The 23,642-nt window shown below is 43.2% G+C and overlaps 1 protein-coding gene across 2 annotated transcripts in view; it reads left to right on the top strand.

The window, feature by feature from the left end:
* The first annotated feature begins 2,323 nt into the window (after nt 1-2,323).
* The window catches only part of LOC132398301 (monocarboxylate transporter 2-like), a 244,881-nt gene continuing 223,562 nt past the window's right edge, over nt 2,324-23,642 (top strand). Inside the window, exons 1-2 of one of the 2 annotated variants that reach the window (XM_059977513.1) lie at nt 2,339-2,470; nt 19,005-19,150. In XM_059977513.1, coding sequence (XP_059833496.1) covers nt 19,133-19,150 — 18 coding nt within the window. In that variant the 5' untranslated portion in view covers nt 2,339-2,470; nt 19,005-19,132. Of the gene's footprint in view, nt 2,471-19,004; nt 19,151-23,642 lie in introns of both variants that reach the window. The other variant, XM_059977515.1, reaches the window with a different exon arrangement.

Genomic DNA, 23,642 nt, shown 5'->3' on the forward strand with positions numbered 1-23,642 from the left:
TAACCATAACAGAATCAATGAAAGACTGCACCAACTAGGACATTTAACCGGAGTGCAAAAGACAAAAAAACTGTGCAAATACAAGAAGAAAATAATAATAAATAAGTAAGCAATAAATATTGAGAACATAAGATGAAGAGTCCTTGAGAAAGAGCCCATCAGTTATGGGAACATTTCACTGATGGAGTAAGCTAAGTTGGTTGAAGTTATCCCCTTTGGTTCATGAGCAATAATAATTGTGGCTGAACTTGATGTTGTGAGTCCTGAGGCTCCTGTGCCTTCTTCCTGTTGGCAGTAATGAGAAGAGAGCATGTCCTGGGTGGTGGGGGTCTTCAACGAGTAATACTGCTTTCCTGCAACAGCATTTCATGTGAGATGTGCTCAGTGGTGGGGAGGGCTTTAACAGTGATGGACTGGACCATATCCATTACATTTTGTTGGATTTTCTATTCAAGGGCACTGGTGCTTCCATACCAAGCCATGATGCAGCCAGTCAATATACTTCCCAGTACACATCTATAGAAGTTTGTCAGAGTTTTTAGGTGTCTTGCCGAATCTCTGCAAACTTGAAGTCAATCTCCTGAAGTCAGTAATCAGCTCCTTGGTCTTGCTGATACTGAGTGAGAGGTTGTTGTTATGACACCACTCAGCCAGATTTTCCATCTCCCTTCTATTTGCTGATTCGTCATCACAACAGCAAAATTGAATATGGTATTGGAGATGTGCTTAGCCACACAATCATAAGTGTAAATGGAGTAGAGCTGAGGGCTAATCCTACCTCCTTGTGGTGGACTTGTGCTAATGGAGATCGTGGAGGAGATGTTGTTGCCAATCTGAACTGACTGGGGTCTACGAGTGAGGAAATCCAGGATCCAATTGCACAAGGGGGTATTGAGGCCACAAACAACTTATTGATTAGTTTTGAGGGGATGATGGTATTGAATGCTGAACTATAGTCAATAAGGACCATCCTGATGTATGCATATTTGCTGTCCAGATGTTCCAGGATTGAGTGAAGAGACACTGAGATGGCATCTGTTGTGGACCTGTTGCTTCAGGAGGCAAATTGGAGCAGATTTAAGTCCCTTCTCAAGCAGGAGTTTTATGTTCATCACAACCTCTGAAAATACTTCATCACTCTGAATGTAAGTGCAACTGGATGATAGTCATTGAGACAGGTCACCACACTCTTCTTGGACACTGATACAATTGAAACCTGCTTGAAGCAGGTGGGTCCCTCAGACAGCTGAAGTGAGAATTTGCAGGTCTCAGCGAACATTCCAGCCAGTAGATCAGCACAGGTCCTTAGGACTTGGCCAGGCACCCTGTCTGGGCTGGATGCTTTTTGTCGGTTCACCCCCCTGAAGGATGTTCATATGTCAGCCTCAGAGACTGAAATCATAGACCCATTGGGGGATGTGGGAGTTTGTGATAGTTCCTCCATGTTTTGATGGTCAAGCATAGAAGTCTTAGACCAAAGAAGGGTCTCAGCACAAAACATTGACTTTTTATTCATTTCGATGGCCTGCTGAGTTCCTCCAGCATTTTGTGTAATCTTTCCAAGTGTTAGGCCAAACAACTTGTTATGGTTTGCTGCTCTCAAAACGTTTGTTATTTATGGGATCTTCCTATGTAACCAACATTCCTCTGAGGACAGTGTAAAAGTAGTGGATTAGCTATGAAGTGATACAAGCCTTTAAATTACAGCAGCCTTTGAGATTGTAATGCTGTAGGGACACTTTCATTTACATGTAATAACCACTGCCACAAAAGAACAGACTGTGCAAACTGTTGAGACTGTGTGTGAGAGTGTGTGTGTGTGTGTGAGAGAGAGTGTGTGTGAGAGTGAGTGTGTGTATGAGTGAGTGTGTGTGAGTGTGCGTGGGTATGAGTGTGTGTGTGTATGAGTGAGTGTGTGTGTGTGTGTGTGTGTGTGTGTGTGTGAGAGAATGTGTGGGTATGAGTGTGTGTGTATGAGTGAGTGAGTGAGTGTGTGTGTGAGAGAGAGAATGTGTGGGTATGAGTGTGTGTGTGTGAGTGTGTGTGAGAGAGAGTGTGTGTGTGTATGTGTGTGTGAGAATGTGTGTGTGTGTGTGTGTGTGTGTGAGAATGTGTGTGTGTGTGTGTGTGTGTGTGTGTGTGTGTGTGTGTGTGTGTGAGAGAATGTGTGGGTATGAGTGTGTGTGTGTGAGAGTGTGTGTGAGAGAGAGAGAGAGAGTGTGTGTGTGTGGTATTCTCAATCCACGCTGTAAATTGTAATTGTAACATTGAAGGGAGGGGTGGATGATGGTAAGAGGGAGGGGGAAACCATAACTAAGAAAAAAAAAGTGCCGGGTTACGATGCCGACCATTACTCGAACGTCACAGACTCTCTAAGCATTAATCAATCAGACTGGAAGCTGGAAGAGGGGAAGCTGCCTAAGGATAAGGAACAAAGCTGACATCACTGGCGACCGTCTTTACGGACAGGGTAAGGCAGCGAGTGTCGTAGCGGAGCTGGGGGAAACGGTGCCCTGTTATGTTCTCGCCGTCAGGCCCCCCAGTGGGGGCAGATGTGGATTTTCGCTCTTGCAATTTTAGTGAAGGTCGAAAGGGCAGGGGCATCATCCTGTCCTTCCGTGTTCTTCCCAGCGTGGATCTGCTCTCTTTGCCTTTAATTTCTTTATTATCGGGCGTACGCTTTGTTAACTGTGGCGAGGATCCCGACTGCGTGACACAGAGTCCTTGAAAATACCTCGACAGGTTAAAATTAATTATTCAGTCATCTGTGAGAACTGTGGTCGTTGGGTTTCATAGATGCCAGTGTGTAGAATAACCCTTTGATATTAAAAACATGCTAAGGAGTGTGTGTGTGTGTGTGTGTGTGTGTGTGTGTGTGTGTGTGTGTGTGTGTGTGTGTGTGTGTGTGTGTGTGTGTGTGTGTGTGTGTGTGTGTGTGTGTGTGTGTGTGTGTGTGTGTGTGTGTGTGTGTGTGTGTTCCTGTTAGAATGATTGGAAGGCGGAGTTTATAGTACTAACGTCCCATTTTTTCTGCGACTTTCCGAAGCGTCAGAGTGGGCAGGTCTGAGGTTTGACATTTGGTTTGCCGAACCTGGGTAGGATCATGTCGTTCTATCCCACCCCCGCCCTCGTCTTCCGCACAGAAGCTAACTTGTTCAACAACTTGGCTGTTTTTCAGTCATTACAAATTATGGCCAGAACTATTTTTAAAACACATGCTTTGAATGGAGGAGTTTTGTTCCTGTATAATATGGAACTTCTCCTTTAGTGGCGGAAATCTTTCACCCTACCTTGGCAATGCAAGTCCAGACACATCCTTTCAGATAACCCAGTAGACAACTTAGTAAAGGAGACACAAGGTACTGCAGATATTGGAATGTCTGCTACACTTAGTAAAAGGGACAGTTAAAGAGGACCAATAAATACTGTACTAATGGTTCCTTAGGCTTGGTATAGCTGGGAGAGGCAGTGGGGATAAACTCCCATAACCTATTAAATATTACCAATGCTATGTGTCTCAAATACCTTCTAACAGTCAAGTCCAGTTCCTGACCTTTAAGTGTGTGGTTTGGCTACTAAGCCCGGTGGAACCGTTACTACTGACAGGAGAAGGGGCAAAGGTGGGTTACTGGTGCCTTAAAACCAGTCGCTTTGGGCAGATGGAGCTTGTCAGCCGTAGTTGGCAGCTCCTCCAGGACAAGGAAATCTCTGATCTCAAACCTCCACTGCCTTGCAGCTATGCCCACTCATGGGGAAGGCTTTGGGAGTAAATCCTGAGAGAAAATCTGGAACTGAAGTCCCTGAGGCAGTCTTACACTGACTGACAACTCCTGCAATGCTGCTGGTCCCCAACTGTATCAGTCTCTGCAGTTCCTTTGGATTTATCAGCTGCATGGAGAGGCAGAGCTTGCTACATGAGCAACAGCTTGCTCTCAATGTCATACTGCCCTGGCTATGGACAGCTGGGACACAAATACATAGCTATTTAAGTTACTGTTGCCTTCCGATCAGCTTGAACCAGTCTGGCCATTCTTCTCTGACCTCTCTCGTTAACAGAAATGCCGCTCATTGGATTTTTTTTTCGCACCATTCTCTGTAAACTTTAGAGACTGTTGTGCATGAAAATCCCAGGAGATCAGCAGTTTCTGAAATACTCAAGCCATCCCATCTGACACCAACAATCATTCCATGGTCAGAGTCACTTAGATCACATTTCATCCCTAATCTGATGTTTGGTCTGAACCTCTTGACCATGTCTGCATGCTTTTATGCATTGAGTTGTTGACGCACAATTGACCGATTAGATATTTGCATTAATGAACAGGTGTGCAGGTGTACTGAGTGTATTTGGCAATAAACTAATCTGAATGTATGAAGAGATAAATTTCATTCATTTATCAATTTAATCCGTTTACTTCCATGCCAGTATTGTTTGTGAATTTCACCCTTCATTTGCAGTATTTTGTATTATTAACTGTCTTGATATTGCAGGGTGAATTTTGTTTCTTCAGTTTTGCTTATAATAAAACACATTAGTTAGCAACTAAAAACAGAAAATGCTGGAAAGACATCACTAGTCTGCTGCACCTGTGACATATAACCATATAACAATCACAGCAGGGAAACAGGCCATCTTGGCCCTCCTAGTCCGTGCCAAACCCTTAATCTCACCTAGTCCCACCTACCCGCACTCAGCCCATAACCCTCCACTCCTTTCCTGTCCATATACCTATCCAATTTTACCTTAAATGACACAACTGAACTGGCCTCTACTACTTCTACAGGAAGCTCATTCCACACAGCTATCACTCTTTGAGTAAAGAAATACCCCCTCATGTTTCCCTTAAACTTCTGCCCCCTAACTCTCAAATCATGTCCTCTAGTTTGAATCTCCCCTACTCTCAATGGAAACAGCCTGTTCACGTCAACTCTATCTATCCCTCTCAAAATTTTAAATACCTCGATCAAATCCCCCCTCAACCTTCTACGCTCCAATGAATAGAGACCTAACTTGTTCAACCTTTCTCTGTAACTTAATTGCTGAAACCCAGGTAACATCCTAGTAAATCGTCTCTGCACTCTCTCTAATTTATTGATATCTTTCCTATAATTCAGTGACCAGAACTGCACACAATATTCCAAATTTGGCCTTACCAATGCCTTGTACAACTTTAGCATTACATCCCAACTTCTGTACTCAATGCTTTGATTTATAAAGGCCAGCGTTCCAAAAGCCCTCTTCACCACCCTATCTACATGAGACTCCACTTTCAGGGAACTATGCACAGTTATTCCTAGATCTCTCTGTTCCTCTGCATTCCTCAATGCCCTACCATTTACTCTGTATGTTCTATTTGGATTATTCCTGCCAAAATGTAGAACCTCACACTTCTCAGCATTAAACTCCATCTGCCAACGTTCAGCCCATTCCTCTAACCAGCATAAATCTCCCTGCAAGCTTTGAAAATCCACCTCATTATCCACAACACCTCCTACCTTAGTATCATCGGCATACTTACTAATCCAATTTACCACCCCATCATCCAGATCATTTATGTATATTACAAACAACATTGGGCCCAAAGCAGATCCCTGAGGCACCCCGCTAGTCACCGGCCTCCATCCCGATAAACAATTATCCACCACTACTCTCTGGCATCTCCCATCTAGCCACTGTTGAATCTATTTTATTACTCCAGCATTAATACCTAACGACTGAACCTTCTTAACTAACCTTCCATGTGGAACTTTGTCAAAGGCTTTGATGAAGTCCATATAGACTACATCCACTGCCTTACCCTCGTCAACATTCCTCGTAACTTCTTCAAAAAATTCAATAAGGTTTGTCAAACATGACCTTCCACGCACAAATCCATGCTGGCTACTTCTAATCAGATCCCGTCTATCCAGATAATTATAAATACTATCTCTAAGAATACTTTCCATTAATTTACCCACCACTGATGTCAAACTGTCAGGTCTATAATTGCTAGACTTCCTTCTAGAACCCTTTTTAAAGAATGGAACCACATGAGCAATACGCCAATCCTCTGGCACAATCCCCGTTTCTAATGACATATTAAAGATCTCCGTCAGAGCTCCTGCTATTTCTACACAAAATTCCCTCAAGGTCCTGGGGAATATCCTGTCAGGACCCGGAGATTTATCCACTTTTAAATTTCTTAAAAGCGCCAGTACCTCCACCTCTTTAATTGTCATAGGTTCCATAACTTCCTTACTTGTTTCCCACACCTTAGACAATTCAATATCCTTCTCCTTAGTGAATACCGAAGACAAGAAATCATTCAAAATCTCTCCCATCTTCTTCGGTTCCACACATAGCTGACCACTCTGACTCTCTAAGGGGACATCTTCTCTATTTTTAATTTCCAACATCTGAAAATGGCCTCTTCACCAATCTAATTCAACAGCAAAGATGAGGCCAATTACCTTGCTGAATGCAGGAGTCATTATGAGTTTGGATTACTTTTGTAAATGTGAGTGGTTTTATCATGGAATGTTTCTGTTCAGGTATCCTCACCTAAAATTCATTAAAGACATTAGACAGAAACTTGTGACAGTTCTCAGCATGTTACATAGGATCAGTGGAGAGAAGTTTCAAGTTGATGACTTTTCATTAGATCAGTAAGTTTTAATAATATTGGACTAGACATTACCTGATCCATGTAAAATATCTTTTAGCAAATCTCTGCAACATATGATCATCACTGAATAGCAAGTGGGAACTTTGTGCTTGAATTCTGAGTAATTTTTCATAGATGGGAACTTAACTGATGGAAGTGTTTTAGATGATTGGATGTTGCTTCATGCTATGGTTAATGTTCAGTAGCCTGCAGGTAGAAGTTGGGTTACAGGATACAAGGATGTAATGTTGAGTCTTGATATGGCATTGGTCAGGCCGTACTTGGAGTATTGTGAGGAGTTTTCGGCCCCTTATCTAAGAAAATATGTACTGGCATTGGAGAGGATCCAGAATAGATTGACAAGAAAGATTCCAGGAATGACAGGGGTAATGTATGGGGAACATTTTGGTGTCTCTGGGCCTGCACGTGCTGAAGTTTAGAAGAGTGTGGGGGGATCTTATTGAATTCTATTGAATATTGAAAGATCTAGATAGAATGGATGTGAAGAGTCTATAGTTGTAGAGTCTAGGACCAGAGGGCACAGACTCAGAATAATATATCCTTTAGAACAACGGTGAGGAATACCTTTTTCACTGAACCACAAGGCCAAGACAGTGGTCTAATTTGGCCCAGTACCTGTTTGAGTACTGAAGATCCATGTTACCCAATAACACAAAATGCTGGAGGAACTCAGGCCAGGAATGCAGGCCAGGCAGCATCCATGGAAAGGAGTAAACAGATGACATTTCGGGCCAGGACTCTTCATCAGGACTGGAAAAGGCTGTTCCTCCAGCATTTTGTGTTGTTGCTTTGGATTTCCATTAGCTGCAGATTTTCTTGTACCTGTCCTATCAACTGGTTGGAGTGTTTAGTCATATTTTACTTTTCACATTGTCTGCCTGAGGAACCCACTTACGTCAAAGAGGCTTCAATCATACCAGTGCCCTAGAAGAACATGGTAACCTGTCACAATGACCATTGTCCACTGTGATGAAGAGCTTTGCGAGTTTGGTCATGAAGCTTATCATCTCCTGCCTGAGGAGTAACTTAGATCTGCTCCAATTTACCTGTTGTCACAACAGGTAAACAGCACATGCCGTTTCATGTGCTCTTCACTCAGTCAGCTCTGAAACATCTGGACAGTGAAGATGCATACATCAGGATTTTCTTCATTGACTACAGCTTAACATTCAACATTATCATCCCTTCAAAACTAATCAAAAAGCTCCAAGACGCAGGCCTCAATACCTCATTTTGCAATTGGATCTTTGATTTTATCATAGCAGACTCCAGTCAGTTCGGATTGGCAACACCATCTCCATCAGCACTGGTGCACCAAAAGGCTGTGTGCTTAGCCCCTGCTCTATTCACTTTCTCCTTATGACTGTGAGGCTCTTGAACCAGTGTAGTAACTCAACTCTCCTCAATACTGATTCCACAGCCTATTAATTCATTTTCAAAGATTCAGCAACTCATGTTCTCAGTTTTATATTTAATTATTATTATTATTATTTGATATTTTGTATTTGCATGGTTTGGCTTTTGTGCATTGACTGTTTATGTCAGTTTCTGTTTATGAATAGTTTATCATTGATTCTATTATATTCAAATCAGTAAATCATTCTGAGTCTTCCCCAATCAGAATCCCTGGATGACCCATGAGATCTGAAATCTGCTGGGGGCCAGATCAGAGACATTCACGTCTGGAGACCAAGAAAGCTGCAAGAGGTGCGGGTATGGTCTCTGGAAGGCCACCTCTTGGGTGAAGTGGAGATTTCAGGCCAAACTTGAATCAATGAGGGATGCCCGACAGCTGCAGCAGGGCTTGACTGCTATGACCTCCTACAAAGTTGAATCAGCTGACACGGGAGACAGCAGAGCTTTGCTCTCAGATGAGCTTAATACCTTCTGTGCTCACCTTGACCACCAGAACATGGATGAATCATCTCAAACCCCACATCTCCCAAAGATCCTTTCATCTAAGTACCCGAAGCTGAAAGCATTTCACTTAGATGTGCTCAATGGTTGGAAAGGCTTTACTTGTGATGTACTGGGCCGAAACCACTATCTTTTGTTGTATTTTCCATTCAAGGACATTGGTGTTTTTTACCAATTAAAAGAAGTGCAAGGCAGGTTGCCTTCAGGAGGGTGAATGCATGGAAAACACCTGGACCAGATAGGGTACCTGGCCACCTGCTAAACACCTGTGCTGACTAACTGGCTGGTGTGGCCACTAAGATCTTTAACCTCTCACCTTGGTGGTATATGGTACCCATCTGCTTAAAGCAGGCCTCAATTATACCTGTGCCTAAGAAGAACGTGGTGACCTGCCTCAGTGACTATCACCCAGTTACACTTCCCATCCACAATGGTGAAGTGTTTTGAGAGGTTGGCGATGAAACATATCAACTCCTGCCTGAGATATGACTTGGATCCACTCCAGTTTTCTACTGGAGCAACAGGTCCACAGCAGAGACCATCTTGTTGGCTCTTCACAATCCTGGGACATCTGGACACCAAAGATGTATACATCATAATGCTCTTTATCAACTACAGCTCAGCATTCAATATCATCATCCTTTCAAAACTAATGAATAAACTCCAAGACCTTGGCCTCAGTATTTTCTTGTGCAATTAGATGCTCGATTTCCTCACTTGCAGACCCCAGTCAGTTTGATTGGTAACAGCATCTTCTTCACAACTTCCATCAGCACAGGTGCACCACAAGGCTGTGTGCCTAGTTCCTTGCTCTACTCAATTTACACTTTGTCATAGTCCGAATTGGGTTCCCTTTAAATTTACCTTATTTGTGTTACGATACGGGCTGTTAATTCCTTGTTCCCCATTAATTCCCTGTTTTCCCATGTCCCTCGGGCTTGGTGATTAAAGGCAATTTACTCTCAACTGAACCGACAATTTAAATCTCCGGCTTCAGCTGTTCGGGGCAAGAGCATTATGAAGTGTGTACAAAGTCACCAAAGCTACCGCGAGCCAAAGTCATCTAGCCAGAGCCAACTAAGTTTCTTACCGGAGCAAGCCAAGTCTCCTCCTGAAGCAAGTGCCAGCAAGCTGCCTCCCCTTGCCAGAGCAGGTTAACCCACCAGGGTGAGTCAGGAGCTCACCGCTGCTTGAAGCAAACTTGTGCCCAGTTATAGTACCATCTATCGTTGTGTGGTCTCCGTATTCGTGTCCTGTGTTTAAAAGTGGTCCCTGCCCTGTACCCTAGAAGGGTCCTGACCCTGCGTCAAGAAGAGTCCCGGCTCCATCCTGTGTCTAAGGAGGATTCCCGGCTCAGTGTTTTATGTCCTGTGTCTGAGTCTGTCCCGTGAATAAGAAGAGTTCCGACTCCGTCCTGTGTCTAAGGAGGAGTCCCAGCTCAGTGTCCTATGTCCTGTGTTTGAATATCAAGTCCTGGCTCTAAGGTTCCAGTATCAAGTCCTGGCTCTGGTGTTCAAGTATCGAGTCTTGGCTCCGAGGTCCGTGTTTCAAGCCCTGGCTCTGATCCTCGAGCTCCGAATCCTGGTTCCGATCCCTGAGCTCCAAGTCCTAGCCCAGACCCTGAGTCCTTGTCCATTACATCTATTCCCATTTCCACTTTGCTCTCCTTGATTTCTCTCAGTTCTATCCTTGTGTCACAGCTCTCCTTGTATCTAGTAATAAACTCTGTTTAGTTAACCCCACAAAACAGTGTTTTATGTCCTGCATTTGGGTCCTCCCCCAGCACCCGCCCACAGCGTGACACACTTATGAATTGATCATGACATCATTTGATGATGACATCATTGTTGTGGGCTGTCAAAATTGGTGATGAATCAGCAGATAGGAGAAATATTGAAAACTTGGCTGAGTGGTGTCATACCAACAAACTCTCACTCAGTGTCAGCAAGACCAAGGAACTGATTGTGGACTTCAGGAGAGGTAAACCAGAGGTCCATGAACAAAGGATTAGCGGTGAAGAGGATTAAACAATCGCTGGGTGTTACTATTTTAGAAGATCTGTCCTGGACCCAACATGTAAGTTCAATTGCAAAGAAAGCACGGTTGTGCCTTTACTTTCTTAGGAGTTTGCAGAGATTTGGTATGATATATAAAACTGACAATTTTCTATAGATGTGTAGTGGAGAGTGTATTTATTGGCTGCATCACAGCCTGGTATGGAAACAGTAATGTCCTTGAATGGAGAATCCTACAAAAGGAAGTGAATTTGGCCCGGTCCACCATGGGTAATGCTCTCCTAACCATTGAGCATATCTACATGAAATACTGTGATAGAAAACCAGTGTCCATCATCAGAGATTCCCACCACCCAGGACAGGCTCTTTTCTCAGTGCTACCATCCGACAGAAGGTACAGATGCCTTAGGATTCTTACCAGCAGGTTCAACGACAGTTACTACCTCTCAGCTATCAGGCGGTTGGACCAAAGGGGTCCAACAATAACTGCACTCACTTGCCCATCCATTCAGATGTTCTCACTTCCAATGAGCTTAAATTAAAGACTCTTTATCTCATTAGCTCATTATTTATTGCTATTTATTTATATTTGCATTTGCGCAGTTTGCTGTATTCAGCACTCTGGATGACCTTTCACTGATGTTGTTATGGCTACTATTCTATAGATTTGTCGAGTATGCCCACAGGAAAATGCATCTCGGGGTTGTGTATGGTGACATGTATATACTCTGATAATAACATTTACTTTACTTTGAAACAGACAGACAGACATACTTTACTGATCCTGAGGGAAATTGGGTTTCGTTACAGCTGCGTCAACCAAGAATAGTAAAGAAATATAGCAATATAAAACCATAAATGATTAAATAATAAGTTAATCATGCCAAGTGGAAATAAGTTCAGGACCAACCTATTGGCACATGGTGTCTGACACTCCGAGGGAGGAATTGTAAAGTTTGATGGCCACAGGCAGGAATGACTTCCTATGACACTCAGTGTTATATCTCGGTGGAATGAGTCTCTGGTTGAATGTACTCCTGTGCCTAACCAGTACATTATGGAGTGGATGGGAGTCATTGTCCAAGATGGCATGCAACTTGGACAGCATCCTCTTTTCAGACACCACCGTCAGAGAGTCCAGTTCTACCCCCACAACATCACTGGCCTTGCGAATGAGTTTGTTGATTCTGTTGGTGTCTGCTACCCTCAGCCTGCTGCCCCAGCACACAACAACAAACATGATAGCACTGGCCACCACAGACTTGTAGAACATCCTCAGCATCGTCCGGCAGGTGTTAAAGGACCTCAATCTCCTCAGGAAATAGAGACGACTCTGACCCTTCTTGTAGACAGCCTCAGTGTTCTTTGACCACTGACACTGAAACGTTGACACTTACTTTGTTCTGCTGTGAATTCCCACAAGAAAATGAATATCAGGGTAGAATATAGTGACATGTATATACTTTGATAATAAATTTGCATGAAATTTGAAGTGTGAATGCACAGTAAAGCAGAGAAATGCACCTAGGAAGTCACAGGAGGAAATGCACCTTGTATGTTTCAAGACTTTTGGGTGTCCTGAAACCTCCAGTCAATAACGCTGAGGAATGCCAACGGCTTTGTGTCAAACCTTTGTCAAAGCTAGGGCAGTTTGTTCGCTCGTTGCTGTATAGACAGAAGTTAACTCCCTTTCACCTCTTTCATGTAACGCTGTGGGGTATGAGAGGACATATGGGACTCTTTTGACAGACTGAAGAGGTTGAACGTTCTAATTTTATAACTGATGCATTTTAACAAAGATATATTTTGTCAATAATATCCTAAACACGTGGCTTGCACTAAGTGGAACAAAATTGAATTAGAAATGGCTAAAATATTTACATTGCAATCAGTAAGTGATTTGGTGGTTATTTGAAAAAACTTGCTATCAGCTGTTGTGTGCATCAAACAACCAGATTGTTCACAGGTAAGTGGAACAGGAAGGTTGCAGAACAAAGCTCCTCTACCAATCTGCCCCTTTCATACACCACTATCCTCTACCAATGAAAATTCAGGTTCAGAAAAGCATTCTAACTGCCTGGTATGGGCTGGCTGCTGGTGTAGTGGCATCAGCACAGGATTTCAAGACAGATGGTGGTGAGTTTAAAACCCAGCCGGGTCCCAACCTGGGCAGCAGCAGTGTCTGCGCGGAAGAAAGGCCTGGCTATCTACTTCGTATCTTGCCATGCGGTCCACAGAGTCGGAATGAACTTAACGACTGAACATGGAGCATCCAATCCATATGATTGCTAGAGGCTGCAGAAGGTTATAAATTTATAAAGGATGCATGGCTCTATTTCATTAAGAGTTTGCGGAGATTTGGCATGACATCTAAAAATCTGACAAACTTCTATGAATGTGTGGTGGAGAGTGTATTGACTGGCTGCATCATAAACTGAAACACTAATGCCCTTGACCAGAAAGTGCAAGTGGATATGGCCCAGTATATAATGGGTAAAGCCCTCCCCACCATTGAGCACTTCTGCTTGATGTGTTGCCGCAAGAAAGCAGCATCAGTCATCAGGAACTCACCCCACCCCAGGACATGCTCCCTTCTTGCTTTTGCCATCAGGAAGAGGGGACAGGAGCCTTAGGACTCGCATCACCAGGTCCAAGAGTAGTTATTACTCCAACCATCAAGCTCTTGAACCAAAGGGGAGAACCTTCATCAACTTCACTTGCTCCATCACTGAAATGTTTCCACAACCAATGGACACACTTTCAAGGACTCTTCGTCTCATGTTCTTGATTCTTATTGCTTATTTATTTATTATTATTTCTTTCTTTTTGTATATTCACAGTTTGTTGTCTTTTGCACACTGGTTCAACACTCAAGTAGGTGCGGTCTTTCATTAATTCTGTAATGGTTATTAGTCTAATATGTTTGTGCTGAGTATGCCCACCAGAAAATGAATCTCATGGTGACATATATGTACTCTGTTAACAAACTTACATTGAACCTTAAGCTGAGTCAGCTCAATCATGGGCACAACCTTCCCCACCATTAGAGAGGACATCTTCAAGAGATAGTGACTTCCATCACTAAAGACCCACACCATCCAGAGTGTGCACTCCTATCATGACCACCACTATGTTACACGCTGACTTTGGTTCTTTGCGGGAATGGGATCCGCTCTCAGTGCCTCACAACCGGCCACTTTTTGATATGCCAAGGACGTGGCCTGGAAGGTGAACAGAGTGCTGGATTTTCGTGGCTCTGGAAATGGGCTGATCCAAGGCCAGTGCCCCTGACGGAGGCATCGTGGGAGAACACAGAACATCGGGAGCATTTGTTAAATCATAAATTAGCGAGTTGTTTGTTATGTCTCACCGTCACTGTGAAATGGGGACACCTCCTTTTCCCTTATTAGGGAGAGAGAGAGTCTGTGGCATGTTGAACTACCAGGTGTACGAGTGGTCTTTGGGATACTGCAAGTCTATGTCTTTATTGATGCTTTGCTGCATGCTAGAGTGCCCGGTGGAGGGTGCTGGAGCTTTTTTGCTGGTGGGGGTGGGGGGGGGGGTTTGCCTTGCTGTTGCTTATGTATGGGAGGGGAGCTGGAGCTTTGGGGTTCTAACATTTAACAGTCATTCATTCTTTGGGGCATTGCTCTGTTTTTGTGGATATTTGTGAAGAAAAAGAATTTCAGAATGTATATTATATACATTTCTCTGACATTAAATATACCTATTGATACCTATTAACTACCACCAAGGGCAAAGGACAGGAGCCTGAAGACCCATACTCAACACTACAGGGACAGCTTCTTCCACTGCGCCATCAGATTTCTGTACAGTCCACAAACACATGAACACTATTGCATTATTCCTTTGTCTGCACTATTTATTTTTGTAGTTCATAATAGTTTTATGTTTTTTCACTGTATTCCTTCAAAGCAACAAAGTTTACATCATATGTCAGTCATAATAAATCTGAATCTAATTCTGAGACCATGAAAAATATGGAACATTTCTTCTGCACGCAGTGGAACCCAATATGGTGTTCTGCTGCTGTAGCCCATCCACATTGAGGATTGACAAATCGTGCTTTCTTCTGCACACCACTGTCGTAATCTGTGCTCATCTCAGTTACTGTCACCTTCCTGTCAGCTTGAACCAGTCTGGCCATTCTCCTCTGACCTCTCTCATTAACAAGGCATTTTCGCCCACGGAACTGCTGCTCATTGGATTTTTTTTCTGTTTTTCACGCTATTCTCTGTAAACACTAGAGACTGTTGTACATGAAAGCAAATTCTGAGATACTCTAACCACCCAGTCAGGCACCAATAATCATTCCATGGTCAAAGTCACTTAGCTCTCATTTCATCTGCAATCTGATGTTTGGTTTAAACAACAACTGAACCGCTACCATTGTCTGCATGCTTTTATGCATTGAGTTGCTGCCACATGATCGGCAAATTAGATATTGCATTAGTCAATATGAAGAGGCCATTGAGTATAGACTAGGCATTGAAGTTGTGTTTAGCCACACAGTCACATGTATATAGAGAATGGAGCTTTGCATGCAGCCTGTGATGATGAGTGAGGAGGGGGAGATGATGTTACCTATCCCTACAGTCTGAGGTCTGGTCTGGTAATCAGGAAGTCAACCACGCAGTTTTAGAGGGAGGTATAGTGGTCCAGGTCTTCAAGCTTGTGGATGAGTTTGGATGAGGTGGTGTTATTGAATACCAAGTTGTATTTGACGAACAGCCTGACGTATAAGTTTCTGTTGTCCGAATGGTCCAGAACAAATGGATGAGCCATAGAAATCGCGTCTCGGTGTTTTATCTCAGAGTTGGAGATGCATAGAAATGTGTTCTGAAGTCAACACAGGAATCTGCAGGTAGTTGTGCGGTTGCCTTCTCTTTTTAACTTTCTTGCTGGGCAGCTTTATGAAATACTGTTGAACTACCCTTGACCATTTACTGCAGGGTATCTTCCCAACTGTCCATACTGTAGTCAAGGTGTTCTCTGTAGGAAGAAGTGAATACATTGAGTGTTAGAGACTCTATACTGAATGAAGCTGAATTTCTTGACTGTTGGATGGGGTGGAGTCATTCAGTCAAACTGAGATTATTCCATAATATCCTTGCCATACCTTGCAGATTGAGGAAACAATATGGAGAGGAAGGAGGGAAGGAACTTGGCAAAATATGTCAACAGATTGAAACATATGACATGTACCTGGGCAAGGTGATTGTTACTGTAATGAGTTTGGTGAATAACAGATTTCACCCATCTCCCACACTGTGCTTAAAGGGACTAGAGACGAGCTAGTCTGTGTTACAGTATTGTAGCTGTCTTTGATTTGCACATCTATGAAATCAACATAGTGCTCAGAACAGACAATAGGTGAGTTTTACTATGTTTTACTATCATTTACCATGATGGAAGATTTATAATCCAACTGCACAAGAAGATTAGGGGCAAACCAGCTAACATTGATGCAGAGTATTAAGCAGACTATGTATATCTCATTGAACTGATTTTAACTTTCCCTTTAACATCAGTGCCATTGACTTGGAGAACTTTAAAGATTAAAAGATTATTTGTCACATGCACATCAAAATGTAAGTGAAATGTGTCATTTGCATCAAAGTAAATCAACAAGGATTGTGCTGGGCAGCCCACAAGTGTCATCACGCTCCAGCCCCAGCACAACATGCTCGTAACTCACTAACCCTGACTGTAAGTCTCAGGAGGAAACCAGTGCACCCAGCGGAAATTCATGCGGTCATGGGCAGAATCTACAGACTCCTCAGAGACAGTGGGAGGAATCAAATTCCAGTCTTATAGCTGGTACTAAAACATAGTGCTAACCCCTACACTATCGTGCCTCCACAATGCCACCAGTCTATCTCAAATCCAATTTCATCAGTTCTGTTTTGTTAAGACATTCATGCATAAAAAATAACAAGACCAGTATACAGTAAATAGATAGAAATTTACAGCACGTTATGTGGCCTTTGACCCACAATGTTGTGCCAACCATGTACCCTACAAACTGCCTAGAATTTCCCTACCACATAGCCTTCTATTTTCCTAATCTCCGTGTACCTACCTAAGAGTCTTTTAAAGGACCCTATTGTATCCACCTGTACCACCTTCGTTGGCAGTGCATTCCATTCACCCACCACTCTCTGTGTGAAAAAATTACCCCTGACATCCCCCTTGTACCTACTTCCAAGCACTTTAAAACTATGACCCTTGTATTAGCCATTTCAGCCCTGGGAAAAAGCCTCTGGCTATCCACGTGATCACAGAAATATAGAAACATAGAAAACCTACAGCAAAATACAGGTCCTTCAGCCCACAATGCTGTGCCGAACATGTCCTTACTTTAGAAATTACCTGGGGTTACCCATAATCTATTTTTCTGAACTCCATGTAGCTATCCAGGAGCCTCTTAAAAGACCCTATCATATCTGTCTCCACCACCATTGCTGCCAGCCTATTCCACGCACTCACTACTCTCTGCATAAAAAACTTACCCCTGACATCTCCTCTGTACCTTCTTCCAAGCACATTAAAACTGTGCCCTCTCATGCTAGCCATTTCAGGCCTGGGAAAAAGCCTCTGACTATCCACATGATCAATGCCTCTCATTATCATATACATCTCTATCAGGTCACCTCTCATCCTCCATCGCTCCAAGGAGAAAAGGCCAAGTACACTCAATTTATTCTCATAAGGTACATCATCTGATCCAGGCAACATTCTTGTAAATCTCCTCTGCAGTTTCTCTATAGTCTTCACATCCTTCCTGTAGTGAGACGACCAGACTGAACACTGTACTCCAAGTGGGATCTGACCACTTAGTATTGTGCAAAAGCCTTTGTCACATATATAATTAGAGTGCCTAAATCTTTTACACAATACTGTATCTGTCAATGTAGAGTAGAGAGCGAGTTTATAAATCTGGTGGGAGCAAAGGATGTTGGGAATGGTGAGGGTGGAGCGCCGCATGAGGGATGTGGGATGGGTGGCAGAGAAGGAGGACCATGGTTGTAGGGTAGTGGAGATGCAGACAGACCCAGCCCTGAGACGCCAGGCAAGGTCAAAGGTCCAATTTAAGTTCAGAGCAATGTATAGAATATGCATCCTGAAATGCTTTTCCTTTGCAAACATCCACAAAAATAGAGAAGTGTCCCAAAGAATGAACAACAGTTAAATGTAAGAACCCCAAAGTCCACCCCCCAGCTCCCCTCCCTTCCACGCATAAGCAGCAGCAAGCAACAATCCCCCCTCTCCCCCACTGGGAAAAAAACAAGCATCGGCACCCGCTACTGAGCACTCAAGCGTGAGCAAAGCAATAGCAAAGACACAGACTTGCAGTTACCCCAAAGACTTTGCGTTTGACCTGGCATTTGACATACCACAGACTCTCTCTCTCTCCCAGCGAGCGGGAAGACATAACAAACAACTTGTTGGTTTATGATGTTTGAGCTCTGCGCCTGAAGATCGCAAAGATCCCAGGTCTTCAGGCCCACAGCAGTAGATTTTCTGACTCCCCTGTTGACACGTGTGTCTCCTGGCTTGACACTAACCCTCGATCCATCCATCTACACAGCTCCAAGATCTTAAGCTTCCAAATCTGAGCTGGTTTCTCAGGACGGACCCTTGGCGTGCCAAACAGCGAACAGTCCTGAAATCCCCAGAATGGGTCCCATTCCCACAAAAAGCCAAAGTCAGTATCTAACTCCAGGTCAGGGTCTTCAAAAGAACCCTGAAAGGGAACAGTAGAGTTATTAAAGATGGAAATAGAGCTGTTTCCAAAGATGCAAATAAAGGAGTCGCTGTTTAACGCCATCTTAACTTCGCTCCGCCTCCCCCAATGTCAGTTGAATCTAAGCAATGGGTGTATTGATCATTACAGAATGTCTCTCTGGTGCTTCTCGCTCCCTCCTCTCTCCCTTCCCCTTTACCCAACCATGATCCCCCTCTCCCTGTCCCCTTCCCACTCTCAGTCCACAATAGAGACCCATCTCAGAATCAGGTTTATTATCACTCACACATGTCAGGAATCTTATTTTTTTGACGTAGCGGCAGCAGTGCAGTGCAATACATAAAATTTCTACAGTACTGTGCAAGTGTCTTAGGCATCCTCACTACAGATGTGCCTAAGCGATTTGCAGAGTACTGTATATGTTGCAGGAACCACATGTTCTGAAACTAAAGTTCCTATTCTTCTTTTAAACTTCTGGTGGCCTTAATTAATTAATGTAGTCAGAACTCTCTGTTGCCTCCAGCCCATAACAAATAGTGAAAAACAGTCATCTTAGTTTACAGTGTAGATTGGCATGCTGGGAAAAGTTGTCAAAAAGGAATCATTGTTGCCTCTCCAAAGAAGTGCATCTCTTTGCAGGGATTTCAGGACCTTGAGAAAAGACTCCATGGCAACGAGAAAGAACAGACTTCCTCAGACATTGAATTTGCCTGGGACTGGCGTAGTGAGCAAGAGTGCGGACAGAAGAGTGGCTCTTAAAAAATGTTATGTTGGTCTGCGACAAGGTGAGAAATATTGGGTTTAAATACTAACACACAGAAGGCTTGAGCAACTTGGCAGGATAAAGATGTAGAGAGGCTTCTTAGACAGCCGAAGATTCACATGCAGCTTTCAGAATCATTCATAGCATATTGAGAGCATAGAACGGTCTTTCCTAAACAATGGCATGTTTTTAGGTGGAATACGCTGTCAACCATCCAAAGGCAATAATTCCTGCAGGCAAGATAACAATTTCATTCGCAGAATTTGGCTCAATTATGTAGTTGAAAATACATTTATTGTCGAAGTATGTATACACTATACAACCTGAAGATTCATCTTCTTGCAGGCGGCCATGAAACAAAGAAACCCCATAGGACCTATTTAAAGAAAATTCCCTCACAACAAGACCATCAAACACTCAACATGAGGAAAAAAGAACAGATTGTGTGAACAACAAAAAGCAAATTAATAACACAGAGAACATTAAATATCAAATCACAGAGTCCCCGAGATGAGTGAGGCTGGTCCAGCAGCCATGGCTGTGACCACAGGCACCGAGTCAGTCAGTTCAGTGCTGTTTCGGTGGTTTCACACCAAAGCGCTTCGATCAGATTGCACAAATAGCAATGTGCATTCTGCTCTGAGGATGTTAAACATCGAACTGCAGAATCCACAGTCACAACCCACCGAGATGATTGACCCTTGCACTGTAGGACCCAAGGCTTCTGCTGGCAGTGGTGTGATGGAGACTGGTCAGACGCAGACAGATGTGAGGGAGAACGGTGTGATGGAGAATGGTTAAACGCTGAACACCCATTTGTTTTCCGCTCTCGTCCTTGATGATTTTAACATTGCTCAACACAGAGTAATGAAGCCGACCATGGGTTCATGGCCACCATTAGGAATCAATGCAGCATACGCCGCTAGCAATATCTGTAGCAGCACCCCACAGTGAATCCCCCAGGAGATCACAGAAGTGCCAGATTATTCAGTCACCAAGAAATACACTCTTAAACGAGAAATTACAGGCTGTGAAAGATCACACTTCTGAAGAAGATGCAGAAGTATATTTAAAGAAGAAGAGTTTTCAGTAATTTTGTAAGATGTCACCATTGGTAACAATGCCATCTTGCTGAAGAAGATATATCATTTGAAGAGGTAATACAGAGGATGGAAATGTTCGTTTAACATTCAGTTCTCTGCTATCTTAAACCATTGAGCCATAGACTTGTACAACATGGAAATGGGGCCTTCAGCCAAACTGGTCTGCCCTGACCAAAATGTCAATTCACATGTCACGCTTATTATATTTTTTAATATATTGTGGCGGGCATTTGGTCCATAATGACAGACGAGGAAGCTCTTTAACTCAACAACCATTTTATTGTGATAAACACAAAACAGATCAGGCACCATGACCCAGAGAGTGAACCCAGCCAGTCTCACACCGACGGGGTAGGTGACCATCACACACCCCAGTTACGGTCCAGGTGACCCACAAATACACAAGCTGTATAACCCAAGCTAAAATGCACCAATAAACAAACTGAAACTTTCTACCATAACCCCATTTTAACACAAGTACGGTAAACAGTTCTGGTAATCAGAAATGCAGGGGTGGGCTGTAGACCACACCCCACCCAGAACGTCACACTGCTCCTACCCGAGGGGTCAGTGTCCCAGTAACTCCAGAGGCAATAGCAAGGGTCGAAATGTTCCAGTTGGCATGGACGCTGCCACCTGTTTGTGTGAGGCAAGAGACAGGGCACTTGAAGTGTCACTTCTTTCCTTCAGCCTCACTGGGTTAGTGCTGGCCAAGGGCTGATATGGTGCCAGTTGAGCATGGTGCCTTCTTCCACTCAGGAAACTGCACCCGATATACCACATCAGAGATGCAGTCAAGCACCTCTCCCAGACCCTTCCTGTGACTTCCAAACCTGTGGGATAGTCCCTCCTTCTAGGCGGGGCATACTGGGCCCCCCCCCCCCCCATGTACTGCTGCGTTGGCACCATAGACTGGCAGCCCAGCCCTTTCTGGAATGTGCAAGCATTGCAGCGGTGCACAAACAGCTCCATGTCCTGCCTGTACCTAGGCCAGCAGAGTGTTCATGCAGCCTGCCCAAAGTCTTTGCAGCACCGAAATGGCCAGCCCCCACCAGCCCGTGCACTGACCACAGCATCATGGAGTGGAACCCCCGGAAGGACCACCAGCTGCAAGAGACTGTCACCACCGGACAACGGCCACCACCGGATCAGCAACCTGTCGCACATCTGGGTGTAGTTGGGCAGTGTGGGGCTGTTGGCCAAAAGGGCTTGTTACTGTGGTGTATCGCTCGCTAAATAAGATATTAGCTGGTCCCATTTGTCAGAGTTTGGCCCATATCTATTGAAATCTTTCCTATCCATGAACCTGTCCAGCTTTTTAAAAAATTGTTATTGTATCAGTTCAAACATTTCCTGTGTCAGCTCACTCTTCAGAAATCCCATTCTCCATGTGTAAAATCAAATTTCTGTTGAATTCTTGCCTTTTCACTTTAAACATGCGCCCTTGAGTTCTTCCTGAATTGTGCAATATGACTGATGTATCCAGTTTTATCCATGTCCCACATGACTTTATATGCCTTTAAAGGTTACTTCTTGCTTTCCTATACAGTAAAGTAAAAAGATCCTAGCCTGTCCAATCTCTTCCACTAACTCAGTGCCTCAAGTCCTAGCAAAATCTTCTGCACTCACTCCAGTTTAAAAACATTTCTCCTGTAGCAATGAAAACTGAACACAATCCTCCAAGTGGTCTCTCCAGTGCCTTCTACAACACACACCATCATCAACCAAGGCCAATACCTTGCCCAAAGCCTTCACTCAGTCAATCTGTGACTTCACTTCAAAAGTTCTAAGTAAACTTAGTATCAAAGTATATACAGATTACTACTGTTACGTATTCAGGCAACAATAAATATATGAGTTCGGCAAGGGTTTCTTATAATAAAACAACACGTTTATTAAACACAGAAAACAAACCCCCCAAAAGTAAACAAACACTACCGTAACCGGAAACAGCTGCTGAGCGGCTGTTCAAACAGTTCGTAAAGTGATATTCCAAAACAGTTCTTTAAAGTGGTATTGCCAAAAGTTCGATATGCTCACAGTCCATTTAAAAGGAGAGACTTTACAGGACGATTTAGGTTCTCTTTCACGTCGCTTGCTTCCATCCCCGACATCGAACTTCCCATGAAGAATTTACGAAACAGAACGGCTTAAAGGCACTGACCTTTCCTTCTCCACTACCTTCAATCCTTTCTAGGTAAACCTAGGGATTAACACGAAGATAGTCAACGAAATCCTTCCAAATAAGGATCAAACAAAGGTCGCCCCCGTTTCACCGTAGAAAGCGATTCTCCTCGATCTTTAACTTCCAACCTTGAATCTTCACTCTCCTTTAATTCTCAAACTAACAGAATCATAAAGAACCTGTTGGCATTAACCTTTTAAACTTTAGGCATTAAATAAAAACTTCATCCTTCAACTAAACTGCGTCATCACTTCAAACACGCAGTGGCATGAAGTCAACTTGGCAAATCCAGCCACGAACTGCCCCTCCTCACAGGGTGGGGTCTACCTTTTATAACCTGTAAAAAACCCATCACATGATCTCTACTGGCGGGAAAATGACGTCATTCCACCATCACAAGATCATCACCTCAAGTCCAGTACAGCTTCAACCCCAGTCACATGACAAGGGCTCCACTGTCATGTGTCACGAGTACGTAACACCTCCCTCCAAAAAAAACATTTTTGGACTGACAAGAACAAAAATTTTTAACAATTGCTTACAAGAAAAACAAAGGTATAAATTTTATAACATATACAATACACAACACCATCATATAACAGCTTATAAGTCACAATACAGTAGGAGTGTTACAATTGGAAAAAAAAACCACTCCATAAAAAAAAATTACAGTGTACATTCAACATCGAGATAGACAATCAGCAATCACATTATCTTTACCTTTAATATGAGTTATCACAATATTGTACTCTTGTAACATCAAACTCCTTCATCTGTTGTCTCTGATCTAACTGTAAATGTGCTAATTTTTCATCAATATTTTCCAGAATGGTTGAATTTGGTAACCTAACAGAAACAATGTTGGATTTAGAATGAAAGTCAGATGAATCATCTATCATGTTCCTAGTTAAATCAAACTCATTCTCACTAACCACAACAGTCACAGTATCAGATTGTTTCTCAAAATATGGTTTCAACATATTTATATGGCAAAGTTGTGTTGACCTTCTACGATCTGGAGTTTTTACCACGTAATCCACATCATTAATTTTAGACACAATTTCATAAGGACCATGAAATCTAGCTTGTAAAGGATTTGTCTGCACTGGGAAAAGAACACCTTATCTCCAGGCTTAAACATCCTCATCCTAGCGTCTTTATCATACCAAGTCTTCATTTTCTCCTGAGCCAACTTTAAATTTTCCTTAGCTAAGCTACAAGTTTTA

The sequence above is a fragment of the Hypanus sabinus genome, chromosome 8 (assembly GCF_030144855.1).
Source record: "Hypanus sabinus isolate sHypSab1 chromosome 8, sHypSab1.hap1, whole genome shotgun sequence".
Taxonomy (NCBI): domain Eukaryota; kingdom Metazoa; phylum Chordata; class Chondrichthyes; order Myliobatiformes; family Dasyatidae; genus Hypanus; species Hypanus sabinus.